Source organism: Bubalus kerabau, chromosome 3, assembly GCF_029407905.1.
Source record: "Bubalus kerabau isolate K-KA32 ecotype Philippines breed swamp buffalo chromosome 3, PCC_UOA_SB_1v2, whole genome shotgun sequence".
Lineage (NCBI taxonomy): Eukaryota > Metazoa > Chordata > Mammalia > Artiodactyla > Bovidae > Bubalus > Bubalus kerabau.
This window is the reverse complement of record NC_073626.1, coordinates 79,903,020-79,921,552: the sequence shown is the minus strand read 5'-3', so window position 1 is coordinate 79,921,552 and position 18,533 is coordinate 79,903,020. Positions and strand designations below refer to the sequence as shown.

The 18,533-nt window shown below is 39.6% G+C and overlaps 1 protein-coding gene across 1 annotated transcript in view; it reads left to right on the top strand.

The window, feature by feature from the left end:
* Positions 1-288: 288 nt before the first annotated feature.
* MYO3B (myosin IIIB) overlaps positions 289-18,533 on the top strand; it is a 559,309-nt gene continuing 541,064 nt past the window's right edge. The window contains 2 exon segments of the mRNA XM_055572295.1: positions 289-10,925; positions 12,672-12,993. Of these exon segments, the coding sequence (XP_055428270.1) occupies positions 12,941-12,993 (53 nt within the window). The 5' untranslated portion in view covers positions 289-10,925; positions 12,672-12,940.

Below are 18,533 nucleotides of genomic sequence, written 5' to 3'. Positions count from 1 at the left end.
GATATCTTGTATGAATGATCATTTAAATACAGTACATTACTGTAGAAGCTAAATCAATCTTTATAATTAAGCAGAAATTACAAAACTAGGAATAATCAACATTGTAAGATATGTTAATAAAAACCTACTGTCACTTGGTTTGTGAAAGGTCCTTAACATGCTTATTCTTACATGTTTTTATTTTTTCAAAGATATTGACAATAATAAATGTGAGTGAGCATAAATGAAAAGATCAAAGCATAACATAACTAATAGTTGCTGTAAGGTGGAGTTAATATAAAGGGTTTGCTTTTCCATTAACCTTTTATTTACAGAGCTAGTTCCTGTTCCTTCTTTGTCTCATAACTAATATAAAACATTTGCTAGGTGCAGTAAGTGTTTTTAGAAGCAGGAAATGGGTGAAAGGAGAGGAAATAGATTTTTGGAGAAGCAAATGGATGTGCTGATCTGAAGAACACTGCTGTGGTCCCTGTTGCTCCCTGATAATTCCCAACTAGACTTTAGGTATCTAAAGTGCTTTAGTTCAGTTTAGTCGCTCAGTCATGTCCGTCTCTTTGCAACCCCATTGACGGCAACATGTCAGGCCTCCCTGTCCATCACTATCTCCCGGAGTTTACTCAAACTCATCTCCTTGAGTCTGTGATGCCATCCAACCATCTCATCCTCTGTCATCCCCTTCTCCTCCAGCCCTCAATCTTTCCCAGCATCAGGGTCTTTTCAAATGAGTCAGCTCTTATCCTCAAGTAGCCAAAGGATTGGAGTTTCAGCTTCAACATCAGTCCTTCCAATGAGTACTCAGGACTGATTTCTTTAGGAAGAACTGGTTTGATCTCCCAGCAGTCCAAGGGACTCTCAAGAGTCTTCTCCAACACCACAGTTCAAAAGCATCAATTCTTCGGCGCTCAACTTTATTTATAGTCCAGCTCTCACATGCCTACTTACATGCCTACATGACTACTGGAAAAAACCATAGCTTTGGCTAGACAGACCTTTGTTGGCAAAGTAATATCTCTGCTTTTTAATATGCTTTCTAGGTTGGTCATAGCTTTTCTTCCAAGGAGAAAACATCTTTTAATTTCATGGCTGCAGTCACCATCTGCAGTCATTTTGGAGCCCCCAAAAATAAAGTCTCTGTTTCCACTGTTTCCCAGACTATTTGCCATGAAATGATGGGACCAGATGTCATGATCTTAGTTTTCTGAATATTGAGTTTTCAGCTAACTTTTTCACTCTCCTCTTTCACTTTCATCAAGAGGCTTTTTAGTTCTTCTCCTTCTGCCATAAGGGTGGTGTCATCTGCATATCTGAGGTGATTGATATTTCTCTTGGCAGTCTTGATTCCAGCTTGTGCTTCATCCAGCACAGCATTTCTCATGATGTACTCTTCATATAAGATAAATAAGCAGGGTGACAATATACAGCCTTGACGTACTCCTTTCCCTATATGCAACCAGTCTGTTGTTCCATGTCCAGTTCTAACTGTTGCTTCCTGACCTGCATACAGGTTTCTCAAGAGGCAGGTCAGGTGGTCTGGTATTCCCATCTCCTTCAGAATTTTCCAGAGTTTATTGTGATCCACACAGTCAAAGGCTTTGGCATAGTCAATAAAGCAGAAATAGATGTTTTTTCTGGAGCTCTCTTGCTTTTTTGATGATCCAGCAGATGCTGGCAATTTGATCTCTGGTTCCTCTGCCTTCTCTAAATCCAGCTATAACATCTGGAAGTTCATGGTTCACATATTGCTGAAGCCTAGCTTGGAGAATTTTGAGCATTACTTTGCTAGCATGTGAGATGAGTGCAATTGTGCGGTAGTCTGAGCATTCTTTGGCATTGCCTTTCTTTGGGACTGGAATGAAAACTGACCTTTTCCAGTCCTGTGGCCACTGCTGAGTTTTCCAAATTTGCTGGCATATTGAGTGCAGCACCTTCACAGCATCATCTTTTAGGATTTGAAATAGTTCACCTGGAATTCCGTCACCTCCACTAGCTTTGTTCATAGTGATGCTTTCTAAGGCCCACTTGACTTCACATTCCAGGATGTCTGGCTGTAGGTGAGTGATCACACCATCGTGATTATCTGGGTCATGAAGATCTGTTTTGTATAATTATTCTGTGTATTCTTGCCACCTCTTCTTAATATCTTCTGCATCTGTTAGGTCCATACCATTTCTGTCCTTTATCGAGCCCATCTTTGCATGAAATGTTCCCTTGGTATCTCTAATTTTCTTGAAGAGATCTCAGTCTTTCCTGTTCTTTTGTTTTCCTCTATTTCTTTGCATTGATCACTGAGGAAGGCTTTCTTATCTCTCCTTGCTATTCTTTGGAACTCTGCATTCAAATGGGTATATCTTTCCTTTTTCCTTTGCTTTTGGCTTCTCTTCTTTTCACAGCTATTTGTAAGGCTTCCTCAGACAGCCATTTTGCTTTTTTGCATTTTGTGGTCCACTGGAGAAGGGAATGGCAAACCACTTCAGTATTCTTGCCTTGAGAACCCCATGAACAGTATGAAAAGGCAAAAAGATGGGACACTGAAAGATGAACTTCCCAGGTCAGTAGGTGCCCAATATGCTACTGGAGATCAGTGGAGAAATAACTCCAAAAAGAATGAAGGGATGGAACCAAGGCAAAAACAACACCCAGTTGTGGATGTGACTGGTGATAGAAGCAAGGTCCGATGCTGTACAGAGCAATATTGCATAGGAACCTGGAATGTCAGGTCCATGAATCAAGGCAAATTGGAAGTGGTCAAACAGGAGATGACAAGAGTGAACGTCAACATTCTAGGATTCAGCAAACTAAGATGGACTAGAATGGGTGAATTTAACTCAGATGACCATTTTATCAACTACTGTGGGCCGGAATCCCTTAGAAGAAATGGAGTATCCATCATAGTCAACAAAAGAGTCCAAAATGCAGTACTTGGATGCAATCTCAAAAACAATAGAATGATTTCTGTTCATTTCCAAAGCAAACCATTCAATGTCACGGTAATCCAAGTCTGCGACCCAACCAGTAACGCTGAAGAAGCTGAATGGTTCTATGAAGACCTACAAGACCTTTTAGAACTAACACCCAAAAAAGATGTCCTTTTCATTATAGGGGACTGGAATGCAAAAGTAGGAAGTCAAGAAACACCTGGAGTAACAGGCAAATTTGGCCTTGGAGTACAGAATGAAGCAGGGCAAAGACTAATAGAACTTTGCCAAGAGAACACACTGGTCATAGCAAACACCCTCTTCCAACAACACAAGAGAAGACTCTACACATGAACATCACCAGATGGTCAACACCAAAATCAGGTTGATTATATTCTTTGCAGCCAAAGATGGAGAAGCTCTATATAGTCAGCAAAAACAAGACTGGGAGCTGACTGTGGCTCAGATGGTGAACTCCTTATTGCCAAATTCAGACTTAAATTGAAAGTGGGGGAAACCACTAGACCATTCAGGTATGACCTAAATCAAATCCCTTATGATTATACAGTGGAAATGAGAAATAGATTTAAGGGACCAGATATGATAGACAGAGTGCCTGATGAACTATGGACGGAGGTTTGTGACATTGATTGAGCTGTACCTTGTTTGAATTGACAGTCCTTGCCCCTTCACCTCCATCCTGTAGCTCACCTGTTAGTTATCAGCTAGGAATCCATTTGTGTTCACAAACCTTTTTTCTGTTTTATGTATTTTGATATTTATTGATTTCTGTGACTTAGATGCTGACTGAAACCACCAAAGGCTTGGAGGTTACAATAGTGTTAGAGGAGATGTGGCCCAAGGGTTTCTGTAACAACTCCAGGATTGTAACTGCTGTCAAATTCCTGTTGTTGGCTTGTAGTTGAGGTCATGTTAACAACAACAAATAAAATACAGTATTAACCACTAGAATCAAAACACAGAGATATTCACTGGTGGTTATGCCCGACACTTGATGGTTAGTGGGAGTCATCACTAGACTTGTGACTGCCTCAGCCCCATGTACAGCACATAATTCTTTCCTTTAACTTGATCTGGCTGGATGATACCAAGTACTACTTAGGTCCTCAGGGGTGAGCTGAACGGCAGCATGATCACTTCTCTATTCGTGGCACTTCAGGCTCTTAATAGTAAGGTATATTAACTGGGGAAGAACTGTGTTTACCATCCTAGATTGCAGTGCTCAACCAGCAGCAGAATGAAAGTGACTTCAACTGATGCAACACAATGAGAAGGCATCATCGGACATTATATAGCCTTTGTGTGAGTTAAATCAATGTAAGATGCAGCCATACCAGAAGTGATGCAGCTGAGCCCAAGATCGGGCTAGAGAAGGGGTCAAGAACACAAATAAAAGCTCAAGGGGAAGGAAAAAGGACAAGAGAAAGGAAAAAGTCTAGAGCAAAGAGGAGTCTGATCAGATTACCTCTCATCAATGCATAGGAGCAGAATAAGAGTTGGTATTGAACAGGTCTAGTGTATTTGGGGGCTTGAGGTAAATGATAAATGTTTAGACATATGGTAGGGGAGAATGGGATAGAGATAGAGGCACCACAGAAATCATCCTGAGAGTTCAGTCAGTCAGAAGCCATAACATTCAAATGGAGGCAGTTAGAAAGGTTCTTTCACTTTATAGTGGCTCCTGAGATCAGCAGGGCTTTTGTCTCATGATCTGTTTATATAGTACATTTTAAGGCAACAGCTACATTTGTCATACATACTAGAAACCATAAAAAAGCATCAAGAACTAAAATGTACATAATACACTTGTATGTGTGTGTGTATTTTACAAAGAGGTGGAAAAATAAACATCGTGTCCAACTCTTTGTGACGCCGTGGAGTGTAGCCCACCAGGCTCCTCCATCCATGGGATTCTCCAGGCAAGAATGCTGGAGTGGGTTGCCATTCCCTTCTCCAGAGAATCTTCCCAACCCAGGGATCCAACCCAGTTCTCCTGCATCGCAGAGGTTAAAAGGCCTCTTGTTTAAAAAAAAAAATCAATACAATGGGGTTTTTGGTACACATGTGAAGAATGAATTATCATCTGCAAGATGATAGGACCAGATTGAAAAGGAGAAAAGAGGCCAATCGGGAGGAAGGAAAAAAATGTGAAATCCTAGAAGGAAGGATATTTTAAGAGAAACTAATAAACATTAAGTGCTGTGGAGACATTAAATGACATACAAGCTACAAAAGAACTCATATTTTGGACTAACTTATCTTTGATGAGTATAGCTTTGATGAACTGGTAGCTGCAGAAGTCAAGGTGTGGCTTCTGGAGGTGAAGAAATGGAAAACTGACAATGAAGTGAAGGAGTAGGACACCATTTCTGACTCCCCAACACGTCTGCGACCCACCTGTGTCTACAGGATACCTGGTCGTGCTTGCATCAACATTTACTTCCAGTTGGTTTCTGTTTTTATTCAGATGGTGTGTAAGGAAAAGGTTTATTAGTTTCAAGTAAAAGGAACTCTGAAGGTAGCAGACCAGGAAGGGGCATCTGCACAAGGAAATCGCTATGGATCTCGGCCCCTCCTGTTTTTCTTTTCTACACTGTTAGAGTGTGTTATTCAACCTCATTGCTACTGTGAGGTTGAAAGCAAGATGACTGCTAATTTTGTTTTCCAGGCAGGAAAAAAGGCTGAAAGCTTCTCATGAAGCTTTGTCCTTTGTTTAGCAAGAAAAGTCCTTTCCCAACACACTTTTACATATATCTCATTAGTCAGTACTATCAGATGGCCACAACCAAGTGCAAAGAGATCTGGGAAGGGAAATGTTTTAGCTCTTGATCCGCTATGCTAGAGGAATGCAACGGGGAAAAACAGATTGTGTGTGGCTTTTTGATAGCTAGCTGAGTGCCTGCCACACTTTGGTTTCTCATCTGTGCAAGGAAGACAGTAGCTAATACTATGATTAAAGGAACACAGACATTTAATAGATTCTAGTAGTGGCAGGTTAAATGATTCAGACTATATTAGTTGTCTATTGCTGTGTAACAAATTACTCAAAAGATAAATGCAGCAAAACAGTGTTCATTACATCACAGTTCTGTGAATCGGAAACCCAGGAGAAGCTTCGCTGAGTAGTTCTGGCTCAGAGTGTCTTAGGGTTGCAGTTCAGGTGTCAGCCAGGGAAGCAGTACATCCGAGGCTTGCATCATATGGATACTCTAAAGGAATCAAAATTATGTAACCTTTTCTCCAAGCTTCTCTATACATATTTGTTGCTTGCCTAAAATGCAATTTAAGCAATTTCTCCTAAATGTTCTTGTTGCTTTAAAGGAATAGTTGCTTCAAAGAAATTACTTTTCTAGTTTTCCACTGTTAATCCAATTAAGCTCTGTAAAGATGCAAACCTATAATTCTCATCTATGATATTATTACCATACAATAGCTCTGCTGTTAAAAAATTTATCACACATAATTTATTTCTTTGTAAGATGATTGAACAGTAGGGTTCTCTCAGATTTGTGGGGAAATTAAACTCTTGGCTCAATGTCTTTTCTCCTACTTGTTGCTGGGGACACCGATCTTATTTTTTAGAGGAAAATAAGCAAGACTGCATGGTAGCTAGCAGGTCTGTCTCCTGTTACACATGTTTTTAAGCATTTTCCCAACCCTCTTTTGTAAGCTCACTGATACTTAGTCTGGGAGATTGGGGAAATTTTTACAGCACAAAGATACTTTAACACTGGAGTTTCAACAATCCCATAGTTCTTTTTACCAACTCCACTAGAGGGCACAGTTGAGCGGGCGCTAGATCAAAACCCTGAGTTGCTGGAAAAGGAAAGCAAAGCCTGTGAACCAATTATCCTTGTGATGGAGAAAAGCATTTGTGAAAAGTATTTGCTCCTGTTGCATATAATCTGAAATGGATGAATAGAGTTGAGCTGGAGTGTCCCCACTTTTCAGCATTTTTGACAAAATAGAAAGATGGAAGAACATTTGAAAATGTGAGTGCAATTTGAACAAATGTCTCTAAGGTGAAGTTGATTGTCTTACTACTATTCATGTTCATTAGCAAGTTACACACACACACACACACACACACACTGCCCTCCTCCCCTGACAGAAATCCTTGTTGATCAGTCTACTTCCTTTTTTTCCTCTCTCTCTGAAAATACTTTCTAAGCGATGTCAGTTTTCAGCCAGTTTGTGGCTCTAGTTATAATCCCTTGGGCTCTTTTAATAGACTTTTCTCCCATCGATATTATCCATTTTATCCAAGAAACGTTTTAACAGCCCGATGTTCATAAAGCTTCACCTTAGATATTAGGATTGATACAGAGTGGTGAATTGAGCTAATAACTGTGAGAGGACGTTGTGCTTGGCATTTTGTCCACATTATATTAGTTCTTACAGCAACCCTTTTGGACAGACATTATATTCCCATTTTACTGATGAAGAAAGGCTGAAAGGCTGATTGATGCAATATCATACAGTCAGTAAAGGGACTGGAATTCAAATGCTAGTTTAAAACTCTTTAGTATTTTGCAATATCAAAAATGATTAAGGTGGCCACTGGCCACAGTGTTAGAAATGTGCACAAACCATATTTCTAGGCAGACTTAAATAATTGTTACAATGAAGTGCCATGAGAATGCCAAGAAGGATTCATTCCATCTGAGAGATCAAAGAAAGCTCAACTAAGAAGATGGCTTTGAAAGTGGCCCTGAAGGATGCATAGGTTTTTATTAAACAGGTAAAAGGGATTGGGGCCTTCCAGGCTGATAAGGCACAGCAGAAGCAAAGGCAGGTTAGCTGTAGGGCACACGCTATATCTGGGGAGTGAAGTCCTTTAAATTCCAAAAGGAGTGTCCCCTTAGAAGTGGAGTAGGTGTCTCATTAGGGGAGTGATTTGTTTCATTTGGAGGTTTGGGGCAAAGAGTGCTGTGGCACTGTGGAGGAGGGATTAAATCTTTGATTTAGTGGTTCATCTGAGAAATAATCAGGATCTGAGGGAAATGGAAAGAAAACTAAGAAACTGCCAAACGGTGCTCAAAAGCCCAATCTAGTCTATTGGATACTGGAGAGAAGGACATGGGAATTGACTTACTGAGGCTTCTAAACTCTTACATTTAAAAAATTACTTTAAATTACTTATTTTTTAAAGTTATTAAATTACCGAGTGGGTGATGATTCTAGTCACAACAATGGGGAGCATGGTGGGGGACACTTTTTGTTGGCATGCAGAGTTGAGTTCAGGCCAGTTCTGGGGTACCATTGAGTTATCTTATGGTAAATTGTCTGCAGCTTGTGATGCAAACCTGGAATGAGTTCTGTGAGGCCATGAGGAGAGGACACAGTGGATGAGGGCTGAGTATTGGGAATACTTCCATTACAGGGAAATGTGGGGTCTGGTTACTGTGGGGTACGTGGTAGTACTTGTTAGATTAGGCAAGTCGATGTCATTGACTAAGGGACTAAGGAGCTTGAGGATTGCAACTTGTCTCTTAGTGAATAGGAGGCCAGAGAAAAGTGTCTGGGCCAGAGTTGGGGAGATGCAGAGTAGAAGATGAGGAAGACTGTGCAGGAGTTCTGGGGGCAATGGAGCAGGAAATTAAAATCTCTTTCTGCTTAAGAGCTCTGCCTCTCATGGGAGCTACCAGCAAATGTGGGAGGTCCCCAACAAAGATTCCCTGACACACTGTAAATTTTGGCTTATTGACAATTAAGTCTTCTTCCACTTTCTTCACACCCACCTCCCTGGGTGTGCTCCCAGACAAGGCTTTTAATTCATCCTTTATTTACTGTTATCTTTCTTAAAAGCAATCTCTGACTACAAAGGGTAGCAAGAGGTAGATCTTTGTGGTGATGGAATAGTTCTGTATTTGTAGTAGCAGTTACACAAATCCACATGAGACAAAGTGACACCCACACATTTACCAACGCCTTTTTCCTAGTATTGATATCATACTATTGTTTGGGGTGAGGATATTGGGTTGTCTCTGTACTAGCTTTGCAACTTCTTGTAAATCTCTAATTTTTAAGGCAAGTGATTCTGTTCAGTCCATCTCTCTTTGATATCTTTGTTTTAGACCTATTGACAACAAATTTGAGGCCCTTCTCAATACCCTTTAATTGTGTTTAAGTGTCAACCTTGAAGTTTTTTTTTTTTTTTAATTCCTTGGATTCAGTTCCTTTTGCTTCCAGATCTGACTGGCTAGCCTCCAACTCTAATGATAGTCCATCTCCCACCATTATACTTATTTTACTATTTTGAAAAAGAAAAACATACTATCAAAAAGGTATACTTGCATGTGTCCACATATATAAGTTTATAGGACAACGGTTCACCAGTTAAGGGGTTTAACAATGGCTAGATGGGCTTTTTTTTTTAACTCACCCGTCCACCATGTTTATGTATGTTCTATGTTCTTGTATTCTGTCCAAAAGATCCTTACTCAGACAATCTTCCACCTTTTTCTGTAAGAAAATAGAACAGTAACAGAAATAACTGCCCCAAGATGATTCAACCAGTGAATTAGGCCAAAGGCTAAATTAAAATTTTCAGGTCTTTCAACTGTAACTGTTTACTAAATTAGTCACTTAAAAAAAAGAGCTTACCAATATTTATGATAAGGACAAAATGAAAACCAGATAGTGCGCCTGAAAGAAGTATCAGACATTTCTATATTCTCTGTGGGGATTGATGATAGGAAGTAGGATAGAGTATTATAGAGGTGTTTCATGTATTTATTTATGTTAAAGCAACGTGTATTTATTGAGGGCCTTAAATTCAAGACCCTGTGTTAGCTGTTCCTGGGAAAACAAAGAAGTAAAATGTCCATGTTCTCATGGAGGTTATAGTGTGGTTGGTGAAACATTAATTTTCCTATAAACAGTAATTAGCAATGCAATTATAGTATGAATTACAAATGGCTAGTATAGTAAAAACAGACAACTATAAATGTAGTATAGTAAAAAATAATCTTTAAAAACTTCCTAAGATTGGAGACACTGATGTTGAGGAATATGGACCTTGAAGGAGGAGAAAGGGAACAGAGATATTTAATACAAGAGAGGAGAGGAAAGTGAAGACTAATGTTCTCAATCTCCTGGGAGGAAAGAGAAAGTAATTGTTAAAAGCACAGATGTTTCTTCTGCTTACTTTGGAGTTAATTTACTCTTCTTTTTTTAGTTTCCTAGGATGGAAACTTAAATTATCAATTTTAGATCTTTCTTCTTTTCTAATAAACAGTCAATGTTATAAATTTATCTCTAAGCACTGCTTTTGCTGTGTCCCAGAAGTTTTGATAAGTTGTGTTTCCATTTTCTTTAGTTCAAAATACCTTAAAATTTCTCTTGAGACTTCTCTGAATACTGTGTTACTTAGAACTGTGTTGTCTAATTTCCACATATTTGGGGATTTTCTGATTGTCTTTCTGTTACTGCTTTCTAGTTTAATTCCCTGGGGTCTGAGGGAAACCTTGTATGATTTCTGGTGTTTTACAATTGTTAAAGTGTGTTTTATGGCCCAGAATGTGGTCTGTCTGGTAAATGTTCCATAGGAGCTTGAGAAGATTGTGTCTTCTGCTGTGGTTGGGTGCAGCAGTCTGAGATGTCAGTTATAGCCAGTTGATCAATGGTGTGGTTGAGTTCAGCTGTGTCCTGACTTTCTGCCGGCTGGTCCTGTCTATATCTGAGAGAGGGGAGTTGAAGTTTCCAGCTGCGATAGTGTGTTCAAACATTTCTCCTTGCAGTTCTACTAGTTTTTTGTTTGTTTGTTTATCTACTGTTAGGCATGACACATTAAAAATTGTTACATCTTCTTAAAGCATTAACCCCTTTACCATCATATAATGCTCTTCTTTATCCCTGGTCTCTTTCCTTAGTTTTAAAACTGCTCTGTCTGAAAGTAGAATAGCTACTCCTGCTTTCTTTTCATTAGTGTTAGCATGGAATCTTCTCCATCCATTTACTTTTCATCTACACATCCTTAAATTTAAGGTGAGTATCTTGTAGACAATATATAGGTAGATGGGTTGTGTTTTCTGATACAGTCTGACAATCCCTTTTAATTGGTTCATTTAGACCATTGGCATTCAAAGTGATTATTGGTATAACTGGATTAATATTTACCATATTTGTTACTATTTCTATTTGTTGACCTTGTTCTTTATTCCTATTTTTGTCTTCCATCCTTCCTACTTTTTGTGGTTTTAATTGAGCATTTGCTATGATTCTATTTTTTTTTCCTTTCTTAGTGTATCAGTTATCCTTTTTAAAAAAAATTCTTTAAAAAACGATTGCCCTAGAGCTTGCAATATACACTTACAATTAATCCAAGTCCATTCTCAAATAACACTTACCATTTTATGGGCGGTATGGTACCTTATATGAACAAAATAACCCTAATTCCTTCCTCCCCCCTTTCTACGACTGCTGTCATTCTTCACTTTTATGTAAGTATACAAAAGCCTGTGTGTGTGTAAAATCTAATACACATTGTTGCTATTATTATTTCAAACACTGTTCTCTGTTAGCTCAATTAAGAAGAAGCATAAAAATTTTAATTTTATCTTCACTTATCCCTTCTTTGAAGTTCATCCTTTCTTTATGTAGGTCTAAGTTTCTGACCTGTGTTATTTTTCTAAAGAAATTTTAACATTTCTGGCAAGGCAGGTTTACTAGACAACAAATTTCTTTTTGTTTGTTTGAGAAAGTCTTTCTCCTTCACTGTTGAAAAATAATTTGACAAGATACAGAGTTCTAGGCTGATGGTTTGTTTTTGTGTCTTCCTTTCAACACTAAACATTTCACTCCATTCTCTTCTTGCTTGAATGGTTTCTGAGGAGGAGTCAGAGGTTAATTCTTACCTTTGCTCCTCTATAGGTAAGGGTTTTTTCCCTTCTGGCTTCTTTCAGGATTTTTCCTTTATGTTTAATTTTCTGTAATTTCTGAAGACGACATGCGGTGTAGTTTCTTTGTTTTGTTTGTTTGCATTTGGCATTTATCGTGGTTGGTGTTCTTAGGCTTATTGGATTTGTGGTTTGGAGTCTGATGCTAATTTGAAGAAATCCTCAGTCATTACTGTTTGAGATATTTCCTCCCTTTCTCTCCTTCTCCCTCTTGTACCCCATTTGTGTGTGTTTCACCTTTTGTAAACTGTCCCACAGACCTTGGATGGTCCTGTCTTTTTCCTCAGTCTTTATTCTCTTTGCTTTCTGGCTTTTGAGGATTCTATTGCTATATCCTCTAGCTCAGAGTTTCTTTCCCCAACTGTATCCAGTCTACTAAATGCCTATCAAAGGCCTATTTCATTGCTGGTTTTTTTTTTTTTTTTTAATCTCTAGCATTTCTTTTCGGTGCTTTCATGTTGTGTGTGTGTTTTCATCTTTTGGTATATCTTATTTTTTTCTTGATAGCCAGACTTAATGTATTTGTTTAAAAGAAGTAATGTAAACAGGTGTAAGCAATGCGGTAATGAGATATTGGGGGAGGGGAAGCACTCTAGTCCTGTGATTGGGTTTCGGTCTTTCAGCGAGCCTGTGCCTTTCAGCTATGGACTTCACAAGTGTTTCTTTAGTTGTTTTTTTTTTTTTTTCCCCTCCCCCGTCAGGTAGGACATGATGGCATAGAGCTGGCTGGAGTTGGGTATTTCCCTTCTTCTGGTCTTAGACTCTGAAAATACCCCAGCAGATGAGGCTCTGGTAACTAGTCTCACTTGCTGGGGCTTTCCCAATGGCTCGGCAGGTAAAGAACCGGCTGCAATGCAGGAGACACAGGAGACGCGGTTCGATCCCTGAGTGAGGAAGATCCATTGGTGGAGGAAATGACAACCTACTCCAGTATTCTTGCCTGGAGAATCCCATGGGCTGAGGACCCTAGCGGGCTACAACTCAAAGAGTCACAAAGATTCTGAGAGGACTGAACACCTAAGCAGCACACTAAGGACTTGTTAAAGAGGGTACAGTACTCTGGCGCATTTCAAAATAGTTCCTCTTCCTCCCCCTGCCAGTCGTATGAGGGATTTTTCTCCTGTAGTTCCGGTGGGAACCAGGTCAAACTTCTGGAGGTAAGTCTCACAGTATCGTGGGCCACCCATAACAAGGTCCCATTGGAGTTTTAACTCTCAGCGTTGTCTTGCACGCTGAGCCTCCAGCACTTGTCGATTGCATTCAGGTTTTCCTGCTCCCGCACTGGCGCCCGCAGATGTTTCCAATGGTGAGTCTCAGTTTCAGTAAACTGCAGCTTTCCGTCTTTGCTCCTCTCTTCAGTCTTGGAGACAGCAGTTTGCCTTATGTCCTCCCCTCTCTTATGGATCCAAGAGAGTTGGTTTTTCAGTCTGTTAGCTTTTTACTTCTTAGGACTGAGTGATTGCTTCAAACTCCTTAATTGTGGAAACGGAAACCAGAAGTCCCAGAGGATAGATTTTTGAATGGAAGAAGCTTCTAATTAGCTATTTCATCATGGGTGAGTTATACAGAGTCTCTGGTCTCAGTTTTGTAGTCTATAAAATGAGTGTTTTAAGGGCACTGACTTCTGGGCTCATTGGGAGGAAAATAAGTTAGAATGGAGACATTCTTGATGTTTTAGATACTGCAAATATTTTCTTATATTTGGTTATCTGTTCGTTTCCTTTGAATTCTGCCCATAGTGTTATTTATGGAAGAGAAATACTTAATTTTAATGTCAAAATTATCAACTGTTTACTTTGTGCTTTGTGGAGGACTTATTTAAATCAGTTGAAGGTACTTAAAAGCCTAATAGGAAAATGGGGAAAAGATATGAATAGGCAATTCACAAAACCAATTGACCTAGATGAGTAACATCTCTATGAAAGAAATAACCTCACTGACAAGTAACTACAAACTAACAGCATGATGAGATATTTTTTCTAGACTGATGTTCTGGCAGTACCTTGTTATTTAGTCAATAAGTCATATCCTTTGCTTTTGCGACTAGATGGACTGTAGCCCATCAGGCTCCTCTGTCCATGGGAGTTCCCAGGCAAGGATAGTGGACCGGGTTGCCTTTTCCTTCTCCAAGGGATCTTCCCAAACCAGGAATGGAACCTGCATCTCCTGCATTTGCAGGCGGATTCTTTACCACAGAGCCGTCAGGGAAGCCTAGCAAAGAACAGTATGCATAATTTATAACCCAACTATACCAACCCTGGATGTTTATTACGGAGAATCATTTTGCATAGGACATAGGTATAAGGTTTTCAGTGTGGATTTTGTTGTTGTAATCCATCACAGAAGTAGTAGACACAAATTGAGAAAGCTCTGTAGCAGCCAGAAATAATTATAAGTGTACACCGTTAGGGAGAGGCTTGTTCAAAACCATGGTGTTGGGTAAAAAAATAGTATTTATGATACAATCATTTGTATAATTTAAAAATATATACACTTCAAAATATACACTTTTCCAGCTTTATTCAGGCATGATTGACATATAATAAAAATTATGTATATATTTATGGTGTACAATGTGATGTTTTGATATAGGTATACATTGTGAAATGATTAGTGATAGTTGATGTCATTGATGGATAATAAGGTGAGGGAAATATGGGTGAGAGTGAGGAAAATTTCATGAAGCAAAAAGATTTTATGGAGATATAGTGATCTTTGTAAATTAGGTAAGGTTAAATTAAATCAACATATTTCTCAGATCATTCCTAGTTAATGCCAGATGCAAACTGTAGTTTCAAAATGCAGTTTTACAAATGTCTCAACAACTACTAGTCCTCTGTATTTTCTCTTTATGTTTATCATTACTATTAAAAATTGATGTTATTGGAAATAAAAGCAAAAATAAACAAATGGGACCTAATTAAAATTAAAAGCTTCTGCACAACAAAGGAAACTCTAAGCAAGGTGAAAAGACAGCCTTCAGAATGGGAGAAAATAATAGCAAATGAAGCAACTGACAAACAACTAATCTCAAAAATATACAAGCAACTCCTACAGCTCAATTCGAGAAAAATAAATGACTCAATCAAAAAATGGACCAAAGAACTAAATAGACATTTCTCCAAAGAAGACATCCAGATGGCTAACAAACACATGAAAAGATGCTCAACATCACTCATTATCAGAGAAATGCAAATCAAAACCACAATGAGGTACCATTTCAGGCCAGTCAGAATGGCTGCAATCCAAAAGTCTACAAGCAATAAATGCTGAAGAAAACAATAAATGTGGAGAAAAGGGAACCCTCTTACACTGTTGGTGGGAATGCAAACTAGTACAGTCACTATGGAGAACAGTGTGGAGATTCCTTAAAAAACTGGAAATAGAACTGCCATATAACCCAGCAATCCCACTGCTGGGCATACACACCGAGGAAACCAGAATTGAAAGAGACGTGTGTGCCCCAAAGTTCATCACAGCACTGTTTATAATAGCCAGAACATGGAAGCAACCTAGATTTCCATCAGCAGATGAATGGATAAGAAAGCTGTGGTACATATACACAATGGAGTATTACTCAGCCATTAAAAAGAATACATTTGAATCAGTTCTAATGAGGTGGGTGAAACTGGAGCCTATTATACAGAGTGAAGTAAGCCAGAAAGAAAAACACCAATACAGTATACTAACGCATATATATGGAATTTAGAAAGATGGTAACAATAACCCTGTATGGGAGACAGCAAAAGAGACCCAGATGTATATAACAGTCTTTTGGACTCGGTGGAAGAGGGAGAGGGTGGGATGATTTGGGAGAATGGCATTGAAACATGTATAATATCATATAAGAAATGAATCGCCAGTCCAGGTTCAATGCAGGATACAGGGTGCTTGGGGCTGGTGTACTGGGATGATCCAGAGGGATGATATGGGGAGGGAGGTGGGAGTGGGGTTCAGGATGGCGAACATGTGTACACCCGTGGCAGATTCATGTTGATGTATGGCAAAACCAATACAATATTGTAAAGTAATTAGCCTCCAATTAAAATAAATTTTAAAAAATAAATTAAAAAATTGATGTTGAGTGTACATTCAGAAAAGTACACAATTTGTAGTTGTTTATTTTAGTGAATTATCACAAGGTAGGTATATCATCATCCAAGTCAGGAAATAGAACAATATCTTAGAAACCAAAAATCCTCCTAGGTCCTGCCCCAGATGTTACATCCTTTCTCCCCCCAAACCTGTTGTCTTCTAACACCATGGCTAAGTTTTCTCTGTTTTTGAATTTTAAAACTTTTAAATGCCTTTGTATAGTAGGAGTTTGAAAAACAATCTAAGACTGAATATTATATTTGTACTTGAGAATTTACTTTGTAAGTTAGTATTTTTTTTTAAAAATTAGTTTCCAGTTGCTCATTGCTAATATATAGAAGTTTAATTGTTTTGTGTGCATTGGTCTTGTGACCTGTCAGACTCATTTTAGTTCTAGGAGCTTTTTGTAGCTTTCTCAGATTCTTCCATAAGGACAATCTTAATGTCTGTGAATGGGGACATTTTCTTCCTTTCTAACTTGTAAGCCTTTTATTACTTTTTATAGCCTCATTGCAGTAGCTACAATGTCAAGTGTGATATTGAATAGGAATGGTAAGGGGGCGGTCCTAAGATGGCAGAGGAATAGGACTGGGAGACCACTTTCTCTCCCACAAACTCATCGAAAGAACATTTAAACGCTGAGTAAATTTCATAAACAACTTCTGAATGCTGGCAGAGGACATCAGGCACCCAGAAAGGCAGCCCATTGTCTTCTAAAGGAGGTAGGAAAAAATATAAAAGATAAAAAGAGAGACAAAAGAGGTAGGGACGGAGATCTGTCCAGGGAAGGGAGTCTTAAAAAAGAGAGAAGTTTCCAAATACCAGGAAACACTCTCACTGGCGAATCTGTGGCAAGCCTTGGAACCTCAGAGGGCAACATAACCAGGAGGAAAAATAAATAATTAAAACCCACAGATTATGTGCCTAACGGCAACTCCCAGTGGAGAAGCAGTGCAGATGCTCACATCCACCACTAGCAAGCCAGGGCTGGACAGGGAGGCACAGGCTGCATTGCATTGGGTAAGGACCGGGCCTGAATGCCCCGAGGGCAATCTGAGGGAACTAACTTGAGATAGCAACCCAGAATGTGGAATAGCTATCCTGAGAAAAGCCCTAACCTAAGACACTGCCAGGCCCACTCACAGAACAAAGGACTGAGCAGATGTAGCCAGCTGTGGACCAGCCATCCCCCACCAGAGACAGGCAGGCGAGGGCAGCCAGAGCTGGAAGCGGGCAATCGCAGCCCCAGAGAGGCATCCTCTACCAAACTGCATGCAGGCTTCGTTGCTAACCAAGACTTCTTGGGATTCTGGACAGTCGGCATCCTCCAGGAGGGTTGCAGCCAGAGATCAGCTCCCAGAAGAGACACAGCACACGTGAGAAGGCACGCCGGTTGTACACACAGAAAACTGAGTGGCAGGGATGGGGGAGGCGACAAGTCACAGCCCCCACCTGGGAGTGACTGTGCTCACCAAGCATCTGGTCACCTGAGCTGCTCGGACCTGGGAAGGGCACAAAACGCAGGCCCAACCAAGTCTGTGCCTCTGTGGCATACCCAAGAAACTGAACTTGGGTGGCTTAGACCTGGGAAGTGCATACAACTCAGAACCCGCCTCAGACATGTCCTGGCAAAGAATCCTAGAGCCTAAGCAGTGTAGACTGGGAAATCACACACGCCGTGAACAGGGGCAAACCCAATGTGGCTGAAACACTGCAAACACACGCTAGTGATATTGTTTGCAGTCTTCCTCCCCACAGCACGACTGAACAAGTGAGCCTAAAAAAGTGACCACCACCACCCCCTTGTGTCAGGGCAGAAATTAGACACTGAAGAGACCGGCAAAAAGAAGAAGCTAAAACAAACAGAGGGAACCGCCTTGTAAGTGACAGGTGCAATAGATTAAAACCCTGTAGTTAGCACCGACTACATAGGAAGGGGCCTATAGATCTTAAGAAGTATAAGCCGGATCAAGGAACTATCTGAAAATGAACTGACCCCACACTGTCCACAACACCACCAGATAAAGTCCTAGATATATTTTTACTACTATCATTTTAAAATTAAAAAAAATTTTTTTAATTTTAAGTCCTCTATTACTCCTTTAATTTTCATTTTTATAACCTACTATTACTTTGCAAAAAAAAGACCCTATTTTTAAAGCAAACTTCATATATATATATCTTATAAGTTTTGTGACTTTGTTTTTTTCTTTAATATTGTATTTTTGAGAATCCAATCTCTACTCTAGATTTTTAATCTTTGCTTTTTGGTATTTGTTATCAACTTTGTACCTTTAAGAACCCAATCTTCAGTACCCATTTTTACTTGGAGCGAGATTAAATGACTTGACTGCTCTCTTCCACTTTGGACTCTCCTTTTTCTCTACCAGGTCCCCTCTATCTCCTCCCTCCCCCTTTTCTTCTCTACCCAACTCTGCAAATCTCTGTGTGTGTTCCAGGCTGTGGAGAACACTTAGGGAACTGAATACTGGCTATATCTGTCTCTCTCCTTTTGATTCCCCCTTTTATCCTCCTGGCCACCTCTGTCTCCTTCTTCCCTCTTCTCTTCTCTGTGTAACACAGTGAACATCTCTGAGGGATC